At 37.7% G+C, this 14,670-nt stretch overlaps 1 protein-coding gene across 1 annotated transcript in view; it reads left to right on the top strand.

Annotated features, from left to right (window-relative positions):
- The window catches only part of CNTNAP2 (contactin associated protein 2), a 2,069,520-nt gene that overhangs the window by 819,287 nt on the left and 1,235,563 nt on the right, over nt 1-14,670 (top strand). The window contains exon 4 of the mRNA XM_065883648.1: nt 7,374-7,521. Coding sequence (XP_065739720.1) covers nt 7,374-7,521 — 148 coding nt within the window. The remainder of the gene's footprint in view (nt 1-7,373; nt 7,522-14,670) is intronic.

Below are 14,670 nucleotides of genomic sequence, written 5' to 3' on the forward strand. Positions count from 1 at the left end.
CGCTTTAAATAATAAAGTGATATATAAATATTGGATGTTCTTTTTATAAAATCAATGGCTACACCTCCTTCTACTTTTCTTAACTTTTCCAAATACTGCTATAGATGAGACATTTCCCATATATTTACACCTTTATATTCAAGACAATGATTGGGAACACCTACACCATTCTTTTGAAATGTTTTAAACTTCAATTTAGGGTACTGTCTTAAATCTCAGTATGCTTGGAAGTGAAAAGAAGTACAGAAAACACAATCTACTGATGCTGTGAATTCTGAATACCATATGCCCTGCATTTGTTCATAAATAATAAATGTTACCCTTTCTGAAAAGCTATCCTAAACATCTCCAATTTTCTATGTGACCTTTCAATCTGATGGAGAAGTCTCAAATGCAGTATATTTAAATCTTCACTAATTATCTTTCCCTTTAAATATCTTTGTATTAGTCGCTATTCTTTCAGTTTCCTTAAAAGCAAACAAATGAGAACACAGGTCAAATAATCAGAAAGCCTGTAGGCTTTCTTCAGCAAGCTCTGAATTTAGATGCTGAAATGATGTCATCACAGATGGGCCTACTTTGTCTTTCTCTGACATCCATCCCTTTATAATACAGTGGCCAACAGGAGCTCAGTGGATGGAGTGCTTTCATTCCTAGTGGCTCTGTGTATTGTTTTGTTTTCTCCTCACATATGTCACACATTTGGGATCCAGGATACAAGAAGTGTCCTGTCGCTCCTCTCCAGCACTCACATCCACTCCAGCGTTCCTACCTTTTCCATAAACAACCCCACTCCTCTGGAGCACATGTCACCAGATTATTCCATCCACCACTATCCTAGGTTTTTATGTTATGCTCTAGTCTTCTATTTTCCTAGGAACTTTGCTTTATTTGGGGAGGGGGATTTTACTGGCCCCAGTCTTAAAAATTAAATTATGTGACTTTTTTGCTTAAAACTCTGCAGTGGATTTCCTTCCAGCCCAATTAAAATGAAACTGACAACATTATCATGGCCTGCAGGCCCTCCTTGCTTCCTTACTGTCCTCAGAACATGCAAAGTATACTCAAGATGTTCTCTTTTCTGGCCTTTGTGTATACAATATATGTAATTATATTTATATATATATATGTATATATATATACACACACATATATGTATACATATATATATGTGTGTGTGTATATATATATATATATATATATATAAAAGCATACCTGGGAGATATTGTGTGTTCAGTTCCAGATCGCCACAGTAAAGAGAATATTGCAAGACAGTGAGTCACATGACGTTTTTGGTTTCCCAGTAAAGCAGTGTTGAAGTTATGTTTATACTATACTGTGGACTATTTATTGTGCAATGCCATTATGTCTAAAAACAATGGGCATATCTTAATTTAAAAATACTTCATTGCCAAAAAACATGAGCTGTCATCTGAGCCCTCAGGGAGTTGTCACCTTTTTGCTGCTGGAGGGTCTTGCCTCCACGTGGACGGCTGCTGACCGAGCAGGGTGGTGATCATTGAAGGCTGGGGCTGCCGTGACACTTTCTTAAAATAGGACAACGATGAAGTTTGCTGCATCAGTTCACTCTTCCTTTCATTTAAACACTTAGATGTATGACTTGGCCTAATTTCAGTATTGTTCTGTCTCAGGGAATCAGGAGGCCCAAAGAGAGGAAAAGAGATGGAGGAATGACCAGTCAGTGAGGCAGTCAGAACACACACATTTCTAGATTAAGTTCACTATCTTTTATGGGTATGGTTCATGGCACCCCAAAACAATTATAGTAGTAACATCAAAGATCACTGATCACAGATCACCATGACGAGTATAATAATAATAAGTTTGAAGTATTGCAAGAATTGCCTAAATGTGACACGGAGACATAAAGTGAACAGTGCTGTTGGAAAAATGGTGCCAGTAGACTTGCTGCAGTCATTGTTGCCATAAACCTTCAATTTGTGTAAAAAAAGAAAAAACAAAACACAATATCTGTGAAGCAGAAAAATGAGGCATGCCTGTAATATATAACAATATATACATATTATATAACTTGGTATATTCAATATATATATTCATTGTATATTATTTTTTTTAATTTTTGTTGGAGTATAGTTGATGGAAAATGTTGGTTTCTGCTGTACAGCAAAGTGAATCAGTTATACATATGCATATATCCACTCTTATTTAGATCCTTTTCTCGTATAGGTCATTACGGAGTGTTGAGAAGAGTTCCCTATGCTATACAGTAGGTCCTTATCAGTTATCTATTTTTTATATAGTAGTGTGTATATGTCAATCCAAATCTCCCAATTTATCCCTCCCCCCCTTACCTCCCTGGTAACCATAAGTTTCTTTCCACATCTGTGACTCTATTTCTGTTTTGTAAATAAGTTCATTTGTACATTTTTTTTAGATCCCACATACAAGCAGTATATGATATTTTTCTTTCTCTGTCTGACGTACTTGCTCAGTGTGACAATCTCTAGGTCTGCCCATGTTGCTGCACATGGCATTATTTCATTCCTTTTTATGGCTGAGTAACAGTCCATTGTATATAGGTACCACATCTTCTTTATCCATTCCTCTGTCAATGGACATTTAGGTTGCTTCCATGTCCTGGCTATTGTAAATATATTCATTGTATTTTATTTATTATCTGCTCCACTCTGTACTGCCACACTATGTACTTTAATAATATAAATGTGAACTGAAACTCTGTAATGTTCACCCCTGTCTCCCCAGTGATTTGAACAGTATCTGGTGCATAAAAGACTCAGATATTTCCTGAGCGAATGAATAAGTGGATGGATCAATGAGTGAATATGTGAATGAATTATTCCAGCAGAAGTGCTAAAATTGCGCCTCATTGAGTTAGGTGCCCACCCCTGGTGTCAGAGAGAGGCATCTGCCTCTCCTGGATCAGGTGGATTAAGAGTGAAGTCTGGGTAATGTTTAAAGAAAATCTGGTTGCTGTTACTTAAAGAGTAGAGTTTGCTGGGGAAGGAAGGAATGGATGTCTACTGTTTTATCCCCCTTCCCTCTTTCTGTCACCAATGCCAATATGTTAATACCTGGGAATAGGTTGCTCTGTATCTTTTCTCTTACTCCCTTCTCTCAAAATGTTGTTACTTCTTCTTTTGAAATAGATCTCTTTTATTTTCTTACTTTCCCTTACCACCATGTGGCATCGACTCTTAACTGTTTGTTGCTAATCTTTCTGCCCCCACGATGATCTCCCACCACCTAGGATCTCCTGAATATGGCTCTCATTCTGTCATCTAAAAAAAAGAAATGCATGCTAGGTTCTTTCGTCCATAATCAGACAGAACTTCTTAAAACATTCATGATGTTCCAATATAAATACCTCCTTCCAATCAGACTTATGTCCTTATTACTTATTCCTGAATATACCTTAGTTCATGTTTTCAGAGTCCACAATTTTAGTTCTAAAGTAGATTTTCCAGATAAGCTAGTCAAATCCTTTTGGGGGGACAGACACAGGGAGAAGGAATGAAAAGAACTGAGGTCTGGAGAAGTTACCCCTAAAGAACAAAATTTCAGCATAATTACAACTTGACTCTGGGTATCTCTAGCCCTAGATCTGAGCTCCTTCTTTATGCCAGCCTTTTCCTGTTCTCTCCTGTGTCCTACTCCCTTTCTACCTCCTGAACACCATTCTGCCCTCCGACCCAGCTGAGGTCTATCTCTTTCTGTAGTTTTCCTGATTACATAGTTTTCATAGGATTCCAAGTACTATGGAATTACTAGCTATGCCTCGCACTTCTGTACTTCCTTTTGATGCTGCCTTTTGCAGTAAGGCCTGTGACATCATGATTTATAAAAAGAAATATTTTTTTTCTGTCTTGATCCACGTTTTCTGTCACACAGCTTCTAAAACCCTTGGGACTTCCTAAGTGACAAGAGCAATAAAGCTGAAATGGGTGTCTTTTGTTATGAATAACAAGTTCCTTTCAACCACACCTGAGTTCGTGTCAATGAGGTGATTTTTGGAAAGCCCCTAGGTAACTGTGAGATGGGGCTGGTTAGCAGGGGAACCAACTGTGCGATTAGAGAGTTGGAATTTGCAGCCTTACCCTGACCTCTGGGAAGGAGAGAGGGGCAGGAGATTGAGTTCAGTCACCAATGGCCAGTGATTTAATCATCATGCCTGAATACTGCAGCCACCATACAAACCCAGAAGTTCAGGAGTTCAGAAAGCTTGGTAAGTGTAGGTGCCGGGAGGGCGGTATGTGTGGAGAGGGCTCGGCACCCCTTCGCAGCCACCTTGCTCTATGCACCCCTTCCATCTGGCTGTTCCTGAGTTACATCCTTCATAATAAACCAGTAATCTAATACGTAAACTGTTCTCCTGAGTCCTATGAGCTCTGCAGCAAGTGATTGAATCTAAGGAGGTGGTCGTGGAACCTCTGTCGTATGGTCTGTCAGAAGCATAAGTGACCAACTGGACTTGAGATTGGCATCTGAAGTGGGGGTCATCTTGTGGGACTGAGCCCTTAACCTGTGGGATCTGAATCTATCTCCAGGTAGATAGTATTAGAATTAAGTTAAATTATGGGACGCCAGCTGGTGTCCATAAAGGATTGTGTGACGTGTGGGAAAACCCCTACATCTGGTGTCAGAAATAAAGCACTGGGAGTAGAGGAGAAACGCAGAGGAGTATTTTTCTTCTTTCAGGCCTCATAAGGCTACAAATGTCTCAGAAGCAGGGTTCCAAGAAAGTTACTTGCTGTCTTTGCTGTTGTTAATATTCATATACCACCTAGCACCACGTTAAGCATATAATTGACCCTTAAGTTAAAATTGTTTGGTGGCTTTTGTTGAATATTATTTAAGATAATATTTAGGGCTTCCCTGGTGACACAGTGGTTAAGAATCCGCCTGCCAATGCAGAGGACACGGGTTCAAGCCCTGGTCCGGGAGGATCCCACATGCCATGGAGCAGGTAAGCCCATGAGCCACAACTACTGAGCCTGTGCTCTAGAGCCCGTGAGCCACAACTACTGAGCCCGCATGCCACAACTACTGAAGCCTGCGTGCCTAGAGCCCGTGCTCCACAACAAGAGAAGCCACCCCAGTGAGAAGCCTGCGCACTGCAACAAAGAGTAGCCCCCGCTCACTGCAACTAGAGAAAGCCCACGCAGCAACGAAGACCCAACGCAGCCAAAAATAAATAAATAATTTTTTTAAAAAAACATAATATTTAGATTAACCTATCTGCCATCAAGGATTTAATTCAGGTGATTTTATTCAGGGATTCTCATTGGTATTGCTTTTGAAGACAGAACAACCAATAGTGATATTAAAATTTAGCCATGGTTTAATAAAATAGTTAGATTTGTGGCTTCTTTGTAAAACTAAAAAGCTGGTTAGAAAAATACCTAAAAAGAAAAAAAAACTTTTTACTATTTCCCTTAATCAAATGTTGTCAGCAAGATGCAAAGAAGATGTCTATTTAAGTGATGAAATTTAAGACCTGAAGCTCAAATGGTTTTGTCCAATGAAGGATTGAAGTGGGTGTGGCTATTTTGAAAAGGCAGTGGTAGTATGTAGCTTGAGGAAAACCAAGGAGAACACAACAAAAATCATTACTAAAGAGGATCCCAGTTTCCAAAGCATGAAATTGTACATGTTATAGACTATTACCCACGATGCAGATTGTTGGGGCCATCTTATGTTCTATAAAATAGTTTAAATCTTGAGGAAATATTTCAGTATGCTCCCTGTATTACTAGGTCTTACACTATACATTTTGTGTTTTGCTTTTTTTTTTTTTGCGGTACGCGGGCCTCTCACTGTTGTGGCCTCTCCCGCTGCGGAGCACAGGCTCTGGACGCACAGGCTCAGCGGCCATGGCTCACGGGCCCAGCCGCTCCGCGGCATGTAGGATCTTCCCGGACCAGGGCACGAACCCGTGTCCCCTGCCTCGGCAGGCGGACTCTCAACCACTGCGCCACCAGGGAAGCCCTACATTTTGTATTTTGGAGGCCAGGAGTATGACTGGAGAATGAGCGCTGGGTAACCAACTTTATACCACAAATTTACCTTTGTGATATTTGTGTGCATTTAAACCAGAGCCTTCCGTTTCAAAGCTGCTATGTACTTTTTTATTAAAAGCATCTCTTTACTTGCCTCTTATTAATTTTATAACTCTTAAAACTTGTTATAAAAGAGATATTTCAAAAACATGAAACTCCTGATTTTATATAGAAGCAAATTCAAAACCTTAGGTCAAGCATATAACAGATTAGCAATGTAATATAGTGTTTATGTTGTATCTTTTCGTGACTAAAAAAGTTCCGTGTTCTTTTTAAAATTTTTATTTCAATGTTTAGGAGATTATTTAAATAAATATAAAAGAGGATCTCATGTAGAATATAGCTTTCCAAAAACTAAAGTTACCTAATGTAGGGACAACTAGAATGTATATATGAAATGAAGTGACTCATGTTTAAAACAGTAAACACATATATTTCTCATTTATTTGACATATTCTAAAATATCATGGTCTCTTGATTTAAATCGTCCTTGCTTTAAATTGTAATTTTATACCGACACTTTTCCTATTATTAAATTCTTCTTATAGATTCTTTTTGAGTGTGGCATCTATGGCTTTCCCTATCCCTGTGCCCCCGTATTATCTTGCTTTATACTTATTATACAGTAAATGTTTTATAAATGTTTGCTGATGAATGATAGCCATGCCCAAAGAAAATCCATTTGTTCTCTGCTGAAAAAATATAGACAATATGAACTTTCAACATAAAAAAAGATTCATGGCAAATGATTCTTGACAGAATCTTCTATAAATAAGAAAAATGAAATAAACATGTTTCTGATCCACTCATATATTTATGCTAATAAAAGGTAGAAGTCCCAACCCTCTGCACAACATATTCAATTGCTCTTTTTACCGAGCTTATGTTGAAAAAATTTTCAAATTTGTAATGATGGTATGGGAAGGTAACATACAGGAGATTTTTAAAAAGCAAGAAATACAGTTGGATTCTGTGAAAAATTGCTTATTGTATAGTTTAAATGTGAAATAATAGAACTCGTAATTTAAATGTTTACTGGATACTACAGCGCGTGCCACAGTGTTTCATTCTTTTAATATATGTGTGCATTTCCACATATGAAAGGGCCCATGGAAACTTTGGCCTAGTTCCCATTTAAAATTGGACGTGTTTTCAAATAAAGAACATATAGAAGCTTTTTTCAAATTGTTTATGGTTTAGAGTATATGAAATCCCTCCGTTAGATAAGAAAACTTATGTTTATTGCAGCACATAGAGAACGTGGCTGTTTCTAAAGTATTTTCCCCTAATTTTCGAATCCCGTTTATTTTTCAGGCATTTCCTGGGAACGTCAACTCCGATAGTGTGGTTCGGCATGATTTACAGCATCCAGTAATTGCCCGCTATGTGCGCATCGTGCCTCTGGATTGGAACGGAGAAGGCCGCATTGGGCTCAGAATTGAGGTCTATGGCTGTTCTTACTGTGAGTACCATTCTGTCGAAATTTGTGTTAGATTTTGTCATCTTCATTTAATGAGTAATTTTGTTATTTTGAATTATTTAATATTAGTTGCTTTCTCTGACAGTAAGTTGCAATGTTTCTTTATATAAATAATATATAAGGTTGTTTGTATGTTATAAATATATATTTACATTTTTACACAAACACACATATAAGAATATCTTAAGGACCCCTTAAGTAGAGGACTTGGGAAATGATTTCTGTTCAGTAGACGAAAAACAGCAAAGCTTATTCATAAAGTTGCTTGAAGTCTTATGAAATAGTTAAAAAACAGAAACTTACACTCTTATTCATCTTTTTGACTCTGTGATGGATTTGAAAACAGTCTTAAGAACTTCCTTCTGGTTCTCTTTAATTATATATACCTTTTGTTATTTTAAAGCCAACCACTGAGCTTTAAGGTCAATTATATTTTATATATGTCTAAAAGTTTTATTAGTTCCTTTTAAAAACTTACTCAGGGGGCTTCCCTGGTGGCACAGTGGTTGAGAGTCCGCCTGCCGTTGAACGGACACGGGTTCGTGCCCCGGTCCGGGAAGATCCCACATGCCGCGGAGCGGCTGGGCCCGTGAGCCACGGCCGCTGAGCCTGCGCGTCCGGAGCCTGTGCTCCGCAATGGGAGAGGCCACAGCAGCGAGAGGCCCACGTATCGCCAAAAAACAAAAACAAAAAAAACTTACTCAGTCACCTAAAAAGTTTCTTTTCCTTTAATCGTGTTTTTGCTTACCCTTTTGTATTTTTTAAATACATTATATCTATGTCTAATGATTCCAATATATGGAGTTTTAGGGATTGTCATTCTGCTGTCTGTTGTTTCAGCTGGTTTCGCTAGTGGTGCTTTCTCCTCCTCTCCCTCCTCCTCTTAATTCTTTCCTTTCTTCCTTCTTCTTAGCATTCTTATCTGCCTATCCTTCTTGTCCTTAACTTTATGCCCATCCATCTTCTTGAACTGTGACCTCAGTTTCTTCAAAACTTTATCTGTGGAACTTCTTTTAGGTGAAGGTTGATGGTGGCTTCTTCTGGAGAAGATGGATCTTATTTGCTTCTATGAAGGCAGTACTAACACAGAATTACTTTAAAGATTATTTGAGGCTTTTGGAGGCCACTAGGTACTACACATTCAGTCTGCAAACACACGATTTGTAAACACTGGCTTTATTTGATGGGGCTGCGCCTCACGTCTTGCGGGATCTTAATTCCCCAACCAGGGATTGAACATGTGCCCTTAGCAATGAAAGCACTGAGTTCTAACCACTGGACCGCCAGGGAATTCCCCCAGACACTAGCTTTAGAATATGAAGTGTCTGGTAAAATAGTCATCTCCTCCCTGGAAGTTTTTCTTCCTGTTCTAATTGCTGGGGGAGGAGGGATGCTGGATACAGATAGGGCAGGGAATCAGGAGATCAGCTTCACGGAAGGAGTTTCCTATTAGACTCTCCCCATCCCCTCCTGTAGACCCATAGCAACAAAAGCTTAATTGTAATCAGAAAATGCAAATGTCCTATTGAGCAAGCTTTTAAAAATTAACCAAACATTTGGTAGTTTATCATAAAAAGTATATAAAGCTTTCACCTTTATATGAATTTAGTACCTGTAATGATGACCAAATCATATTTATTCATGGGCAATACTGCTATGTGAAGACTGGGCTGGTTACTAAAAAAGGGCCAAAGAGATCATTTAATAAATTCCATAGGTGTTACTTTTATTTGGTCATCACTTTATAGTAGCAAATATAATGAGTAGAGAGACAGATTTAGTTCTTCAGGAGAATGTAGATATTCAGGAAGAAGATTTAACTTTTCAGAAGCCTAAAATGACCCTCAACATAAACTGGGAGCCTTTCTACTATGTGGTCTGGGTATTCATGGGAACAGAACTCTGTGTTCATACATATTCTAGCTTTCAGCATCATGACGGGAAGGCCAAAACAAAATGTTTTTGTCTGCATGACATATTTTCTAAGGAACATGTTCAGTTTTCAGTAAACGAAAAATAAGTAATATTCTCCATGGAAACATGATGTATGTAATTTATTTTATTACTCATTATTTATTGAGCAATTTCCATGGGTCATGAAATATGCTAAATGTTAATAATATCACAGTAAATAAGAAAAACATGGTAAGAGAGAAGGCGGAGTAATTAATCCAGTAGTAGTATTTATTAGGATACAAATAATGAGGGTTAAAATTTTCCCAAAGGCATACAGCCTAAGTGACAGAGCTGAAAGGGAAACCAGACATCCTGGTGGTACAACGAGAGCTCACCACCACTACTGTTTTCCTGCTCCTAAATCCTAACAAAGTGAACCCCATGTGACCTTCATCAGGTTAAGTCAATTATATTGACACCTCAGAAGCACCCATCAAGCCCCCTCCCAGTTACTACTACTTCTTAAAGGTAAATATTCACCTGATTTTTATCCCCATAGATTAGGGTAGTTTTTAAAATTTTAAAATCTCATACAAATGAAATAATAAAATATACATTATTTCCCCTCTGACTTCTTTTGTTCAAAATATTTGTGAAATTACCCATGTTGTTATTTGTGGTATTTGTTTATTTTCATGAATAATATTATTCTATTGTATGCCTATTCTACAATTATGTATTCATTTCGTGTTGATAAACATTGAGTTGTTTCCAGTTTTTGCTTTATTTCAATAGAATTGCTATGAACGTTTTTCATAAGTATAGAGCTAGGAAGGGGTACCACCAAATTAGGATATATGTATGTCTAACTTTGTTAATAATGAGAAAAATTTCCTAAAGTGGTTTTATCAATTTAGACGGTCAAAACCAATGTACTAGGGTTCCTAGTTGCGCCACAAATTCAGACATTTAGAAATGAACGTTTGAAAGTTTCAGCCATTCTGGTGTTTGTTCATTATGTGTAGTTCAGTGTTAGTGAACACTTTCCTGATTTTTGAGGAGGTTGTGCTTACTGTAATTTGTATACCCTCTCTTTTGAAGGGTTTGTTCAAGAACTGTGCCCATACTTCTGTTGAATTGTCTTCTATTTATCTGTTTTTCTAACTGAGTAGTTTTTAAAGCCAACCCTGTCTTTTTTTTTTTTTATTGTTAGTGCTATCACGAGATTTTCCATCAATCCTGGGCCTTGGCAATCACAAGACATGAAGGAGAAATGCTTGAAGCTAAATAGGATGCTAGACTTCTCTAGTTTACAAACCTCTCTGGGGGGAAAATAATCCTACACTTTGGGAAACAGGATTAGCCTTTGTACCAATAGATGCCAGTGGAGTAAATGATAAATTGGCAACATAAAGTAAGATAAAACTTTATAAAAGATGTCAGTGTTCTAGATCTGCTCCAGCCGCTAGCCACATGTGGTTACTGAGCACTTGAAATGTAGCTAAGACAACTGAGAACTAAGCTGTGTTTAATTTTCATTCATTTGAATTTGAGTTTTAAGTAGCATGACTACTGGCTCCCATATTGGATGGTACAGATTATAAGAACCAAAACATCTGCTTCTTATTTTTCTCCTGTGTCCTTTTTTTAACATTTATTTTTTAAATGGCAATCTCTACTTTTTTTTCTCTTAGTTTGGAAAACGATAATTTAATCATCATGGAAGCTGTCTGTACTATCAAAAAATTTATGACTGGTCATTCCTCTAACCAGGTCATTTTCCTAACCAATGTCCAGATCCCATTATTTTTCAAATATCTATATATGAAGAATGCAAAATATATTTATGTCTTTTACAAGAAAAATATAGATGTTTATAATAAGAAAAAGATGTGTTAAACATATTTGTTATGGGCAACTTTTCCAAAGTTAATCGATGATTTAAACTTACCTATACTGGAATTCAGACTAGAGTGGTCTCGTAGAAGGTGGCCTTCTATTTCTTTTTTTTTTTCCATTTAGTGAGCTACTGCCTCAAGGGCTTTGTTTGAGTTTTCAGTGGGAAGGGAATCATGGATCTTTGAGAGGGGAAGTGTCCCTCAGATACACTCCCATTTTGCCCCCTTAATAACAGCAATCCTGTGTATTCCAGAGTCCAGCAAGGAGATACTAGGCGTTGATCACTCCTAGGGAAAAGAAATGAATTCTCTCATCTTTTTAGAAACCCTTTAGGGGGTTTATCTGAGATCTGTCTTATACCTGCAGGTTAAGGAATGGGTTTGTACTTCAAAGTTTGCCAGAAGAACTAGAGAAGGAAAAGTATCAGTATGAAGCTGCTTCTGTGGGAGTGTGTACCTACTGTAATTCCCCTCGTATTTGTCATCTTTCTTCTCTGCAGTCCTTCCATGGTTACTCTGTCATCTGAGAAGTTAGATACTTCTCAAGGTTGAAAGTAAGAAGTTCACTCTGTTCCAGGTGGAGGGAGAAGTTTATTTCCAGGCCACTGCTTTTAAGCCTTTAGGGCTTCCGCTGTTTCTGTTTCCTGACTTGTCTTGATGATAATATGAATTCCAATTTAGACTCATTTTAAATCATTCTGCTCCCTCTACATTTGGTTTTCCCTCAAGTTTAGTTGAAATAAGTGCATGCTATTATTTTTAAAACTTAATGATATTCCCAATGTCTTCTGACTGTGTAAGCTTTCTCCCAAAACACTGATGCTAATCTTCTTACTCTGTACCAAAGGGACTGCATGAAGCAGAAGGGAGAGGTCTCAGTCTAATAACTTTTAAAAATCATTTATGTCTGAAGCACTCAAACATGCATCTTACAAAATCCCTACATGGTGCATTGATTAAAGCAGTGAGCATTTTCTGATGACAAATACTAAATTAGCTTTTAACCAGAGTCTTCATAAAAGTAAGGTCAGCACCTTGGCAAACCAGAATACACACAAACCAAAGTCATTTTTATATACGCTTTCAATTTGGATGAATAATTAATAAAGCCTATATATATATGTTACCCAATGCAAATCCTGGTGGAAAATAAGTGCTAGCCGGGGGGCGGGGGGAATAGATCAAGAGGTGCCGAGTACAGTTAGAAGGAGGACAGTGTTTTGTCCTTTTCATGCTGTGCCAATGGGAATATTCTCTCCTAAGGACCACAGACTAACTGCCGTGGCTCCCGTGCTGCCTAGGCAAGAGATGCTGCCAGGTGTATGTATATTAGGTTCCCAGGGCTGTCGTAACAAAATACCACAAACTGTGTATCTTAAGACAACAGAGATTTATTCTCTCATGTTTCTAGAGAGCATAAGTCTGAAATTAAGGTGTTAGCAGCGTTGGTTCCTTCTGGAGGCTCAGAGAGAGGAACCATCCCATGCCTCTCCTCTAGCATCTGGTGGTTGCTAGCAATTCTTGGTGTTCCCTGACCAGTGTTGCCACATCATTTCAATGCCTGCCTCTTCCTTCACGTGGCCGTCTTCCCTCTGTGTGTCTATGTCTCTGTGTCTTCACATGACCTTTTTACAAGGACACCAGTCATTGGATTTAGGATCTACTCTAATTCGGTATGACCTCATCTTAAAGGAACTAATTACATCTGCAAAGACCCTATTTCCAAATAAGGCCACATTTTGAGTTGCTGGGTGGTTATGAATTTGGGGGAAACATTCAATCCAGTGCAACATTTATTCATTAAAATTGGTAAGAATTTCTGTGTAGATCAGTTTAACTGGGCAGAAAAGTAAAAACACTTCTGAATGTCAACCCATGTTTTCCTATTTACATTAGATATTTCATTTTGCATAATACTTGTATTATTGTATTTTGTGTTCATCACACAGACATATGTGAAGTAAAAGATTTGTATGTTGCTTGAGGATCGATATATTGTGACACAGATTCATCAGTCCATTAGCATTTGTCGAATTCTATGTGTAAAGTATGTTGCTAATTTAAAATCTAAAATGCAAATCAGATCATATCACGCCTGTGCTTAAAACACTTTATGATCCTACATTTGCCTATAAAGTCCAAGTTGTTAGCTTGAAATATAGTGCCCTTCCTATTACCTCTGCTGTCTTAATGTCCTATCATTTCCATGTTGTACTTTATGCTCCACTAATACAAACTATCCGTATTTCCAAATACATGACCTGCTTCCATAACATGTGTTCATCCTAGATACCCTCCCCAACTGCAGTACCCTCTCCATCATTCTTCTGACCAAATTGTCTTATCCTCCAAGATTCACTTGAGATGCAATTTCCAACAAGAAGATTTCTCGGAATTTCCAGAATGAAGCACATCATTTTTTCTTTACTCCTTTTACACTATGTAAATATTTCTAGTGGAATATTCATCAAAACATTCCAAGATGTAGCAGACTGTAAGTTATTGGGGGGACCGGGCAGACACAGTCATCTTAGCCATCATTGGCGTCCTACTAATTAGCAGACTCCCTGCACACAATTGATGTTTGCTGAATTGAACTAATGTCAGATGTAAATGATGCAGATCTACCTTACTCCCTCAGTGAAAATTGATTACTATTTACTACGTGATGTTGTATAAATTCCTTCATTGGTTGAACAGGGTATGATATTGTTATTACTAATACACATTTCTTTTTATTAATGTTATTCAAATAATGCTTTTTGACAGTATATTTTCTTTTGTTTTTTAATTGGGGTATAGTTGTCTTACAATGCTATGTTAGTTTCTACTGTACAGCGAAGTGGAGTTCCCTGTGCTATACGGTAGGTCCTTATTAATTATCTATTTTATACATAGTAGTGTATATATGTCAATCCCAATCTCCCAATTAATCCCACCCCTCCCCTTTCCCCCCTTGGTGTCCATACGTTTGTTCTCTACATCTGTGTCTCTGTTTCTGCCTTGCAAACTGGTTCATGCATACCATTTTTCTAGATTCCACATATATGCGTTAATATACAATATTTGTTTTTCTCTTTCTGACTTACCTCACTCTGTATGACGGTCTCTAGATCTGTCCATGTCTCTACAAATGACCCAATTTCATTCCTTTTTATGGCTGAGTGATATTCCATTGTATATATGAACCACATCTTCTTTTTCCATTCGTCTGTCGATGGACATTTAGGTTGCTTCCATGACTTGGCTATTGTAAATAGTACTGCAATGAACATTGGGGTGAATGTGTCTTTTTTTTTTAACATCTTAATTGGAGTACAATTGCTTTACATCATTG

The sequence above is a fragment of the Phocoena phocoena genome, chromosome 9 (assembly GCF_963924675.1).
Source record: "Phocoena phocoena chromosome 9, mPhoPho1.1, whole genome shotgun sequence".
Classification (NCBI taxonomy): domain Eukaryota; kingdom Metazoa; phylum Chordata; class Mammalia; order Artiodactyla; family Phocoenidae; genus Phocoena; species Phocoena phocoena.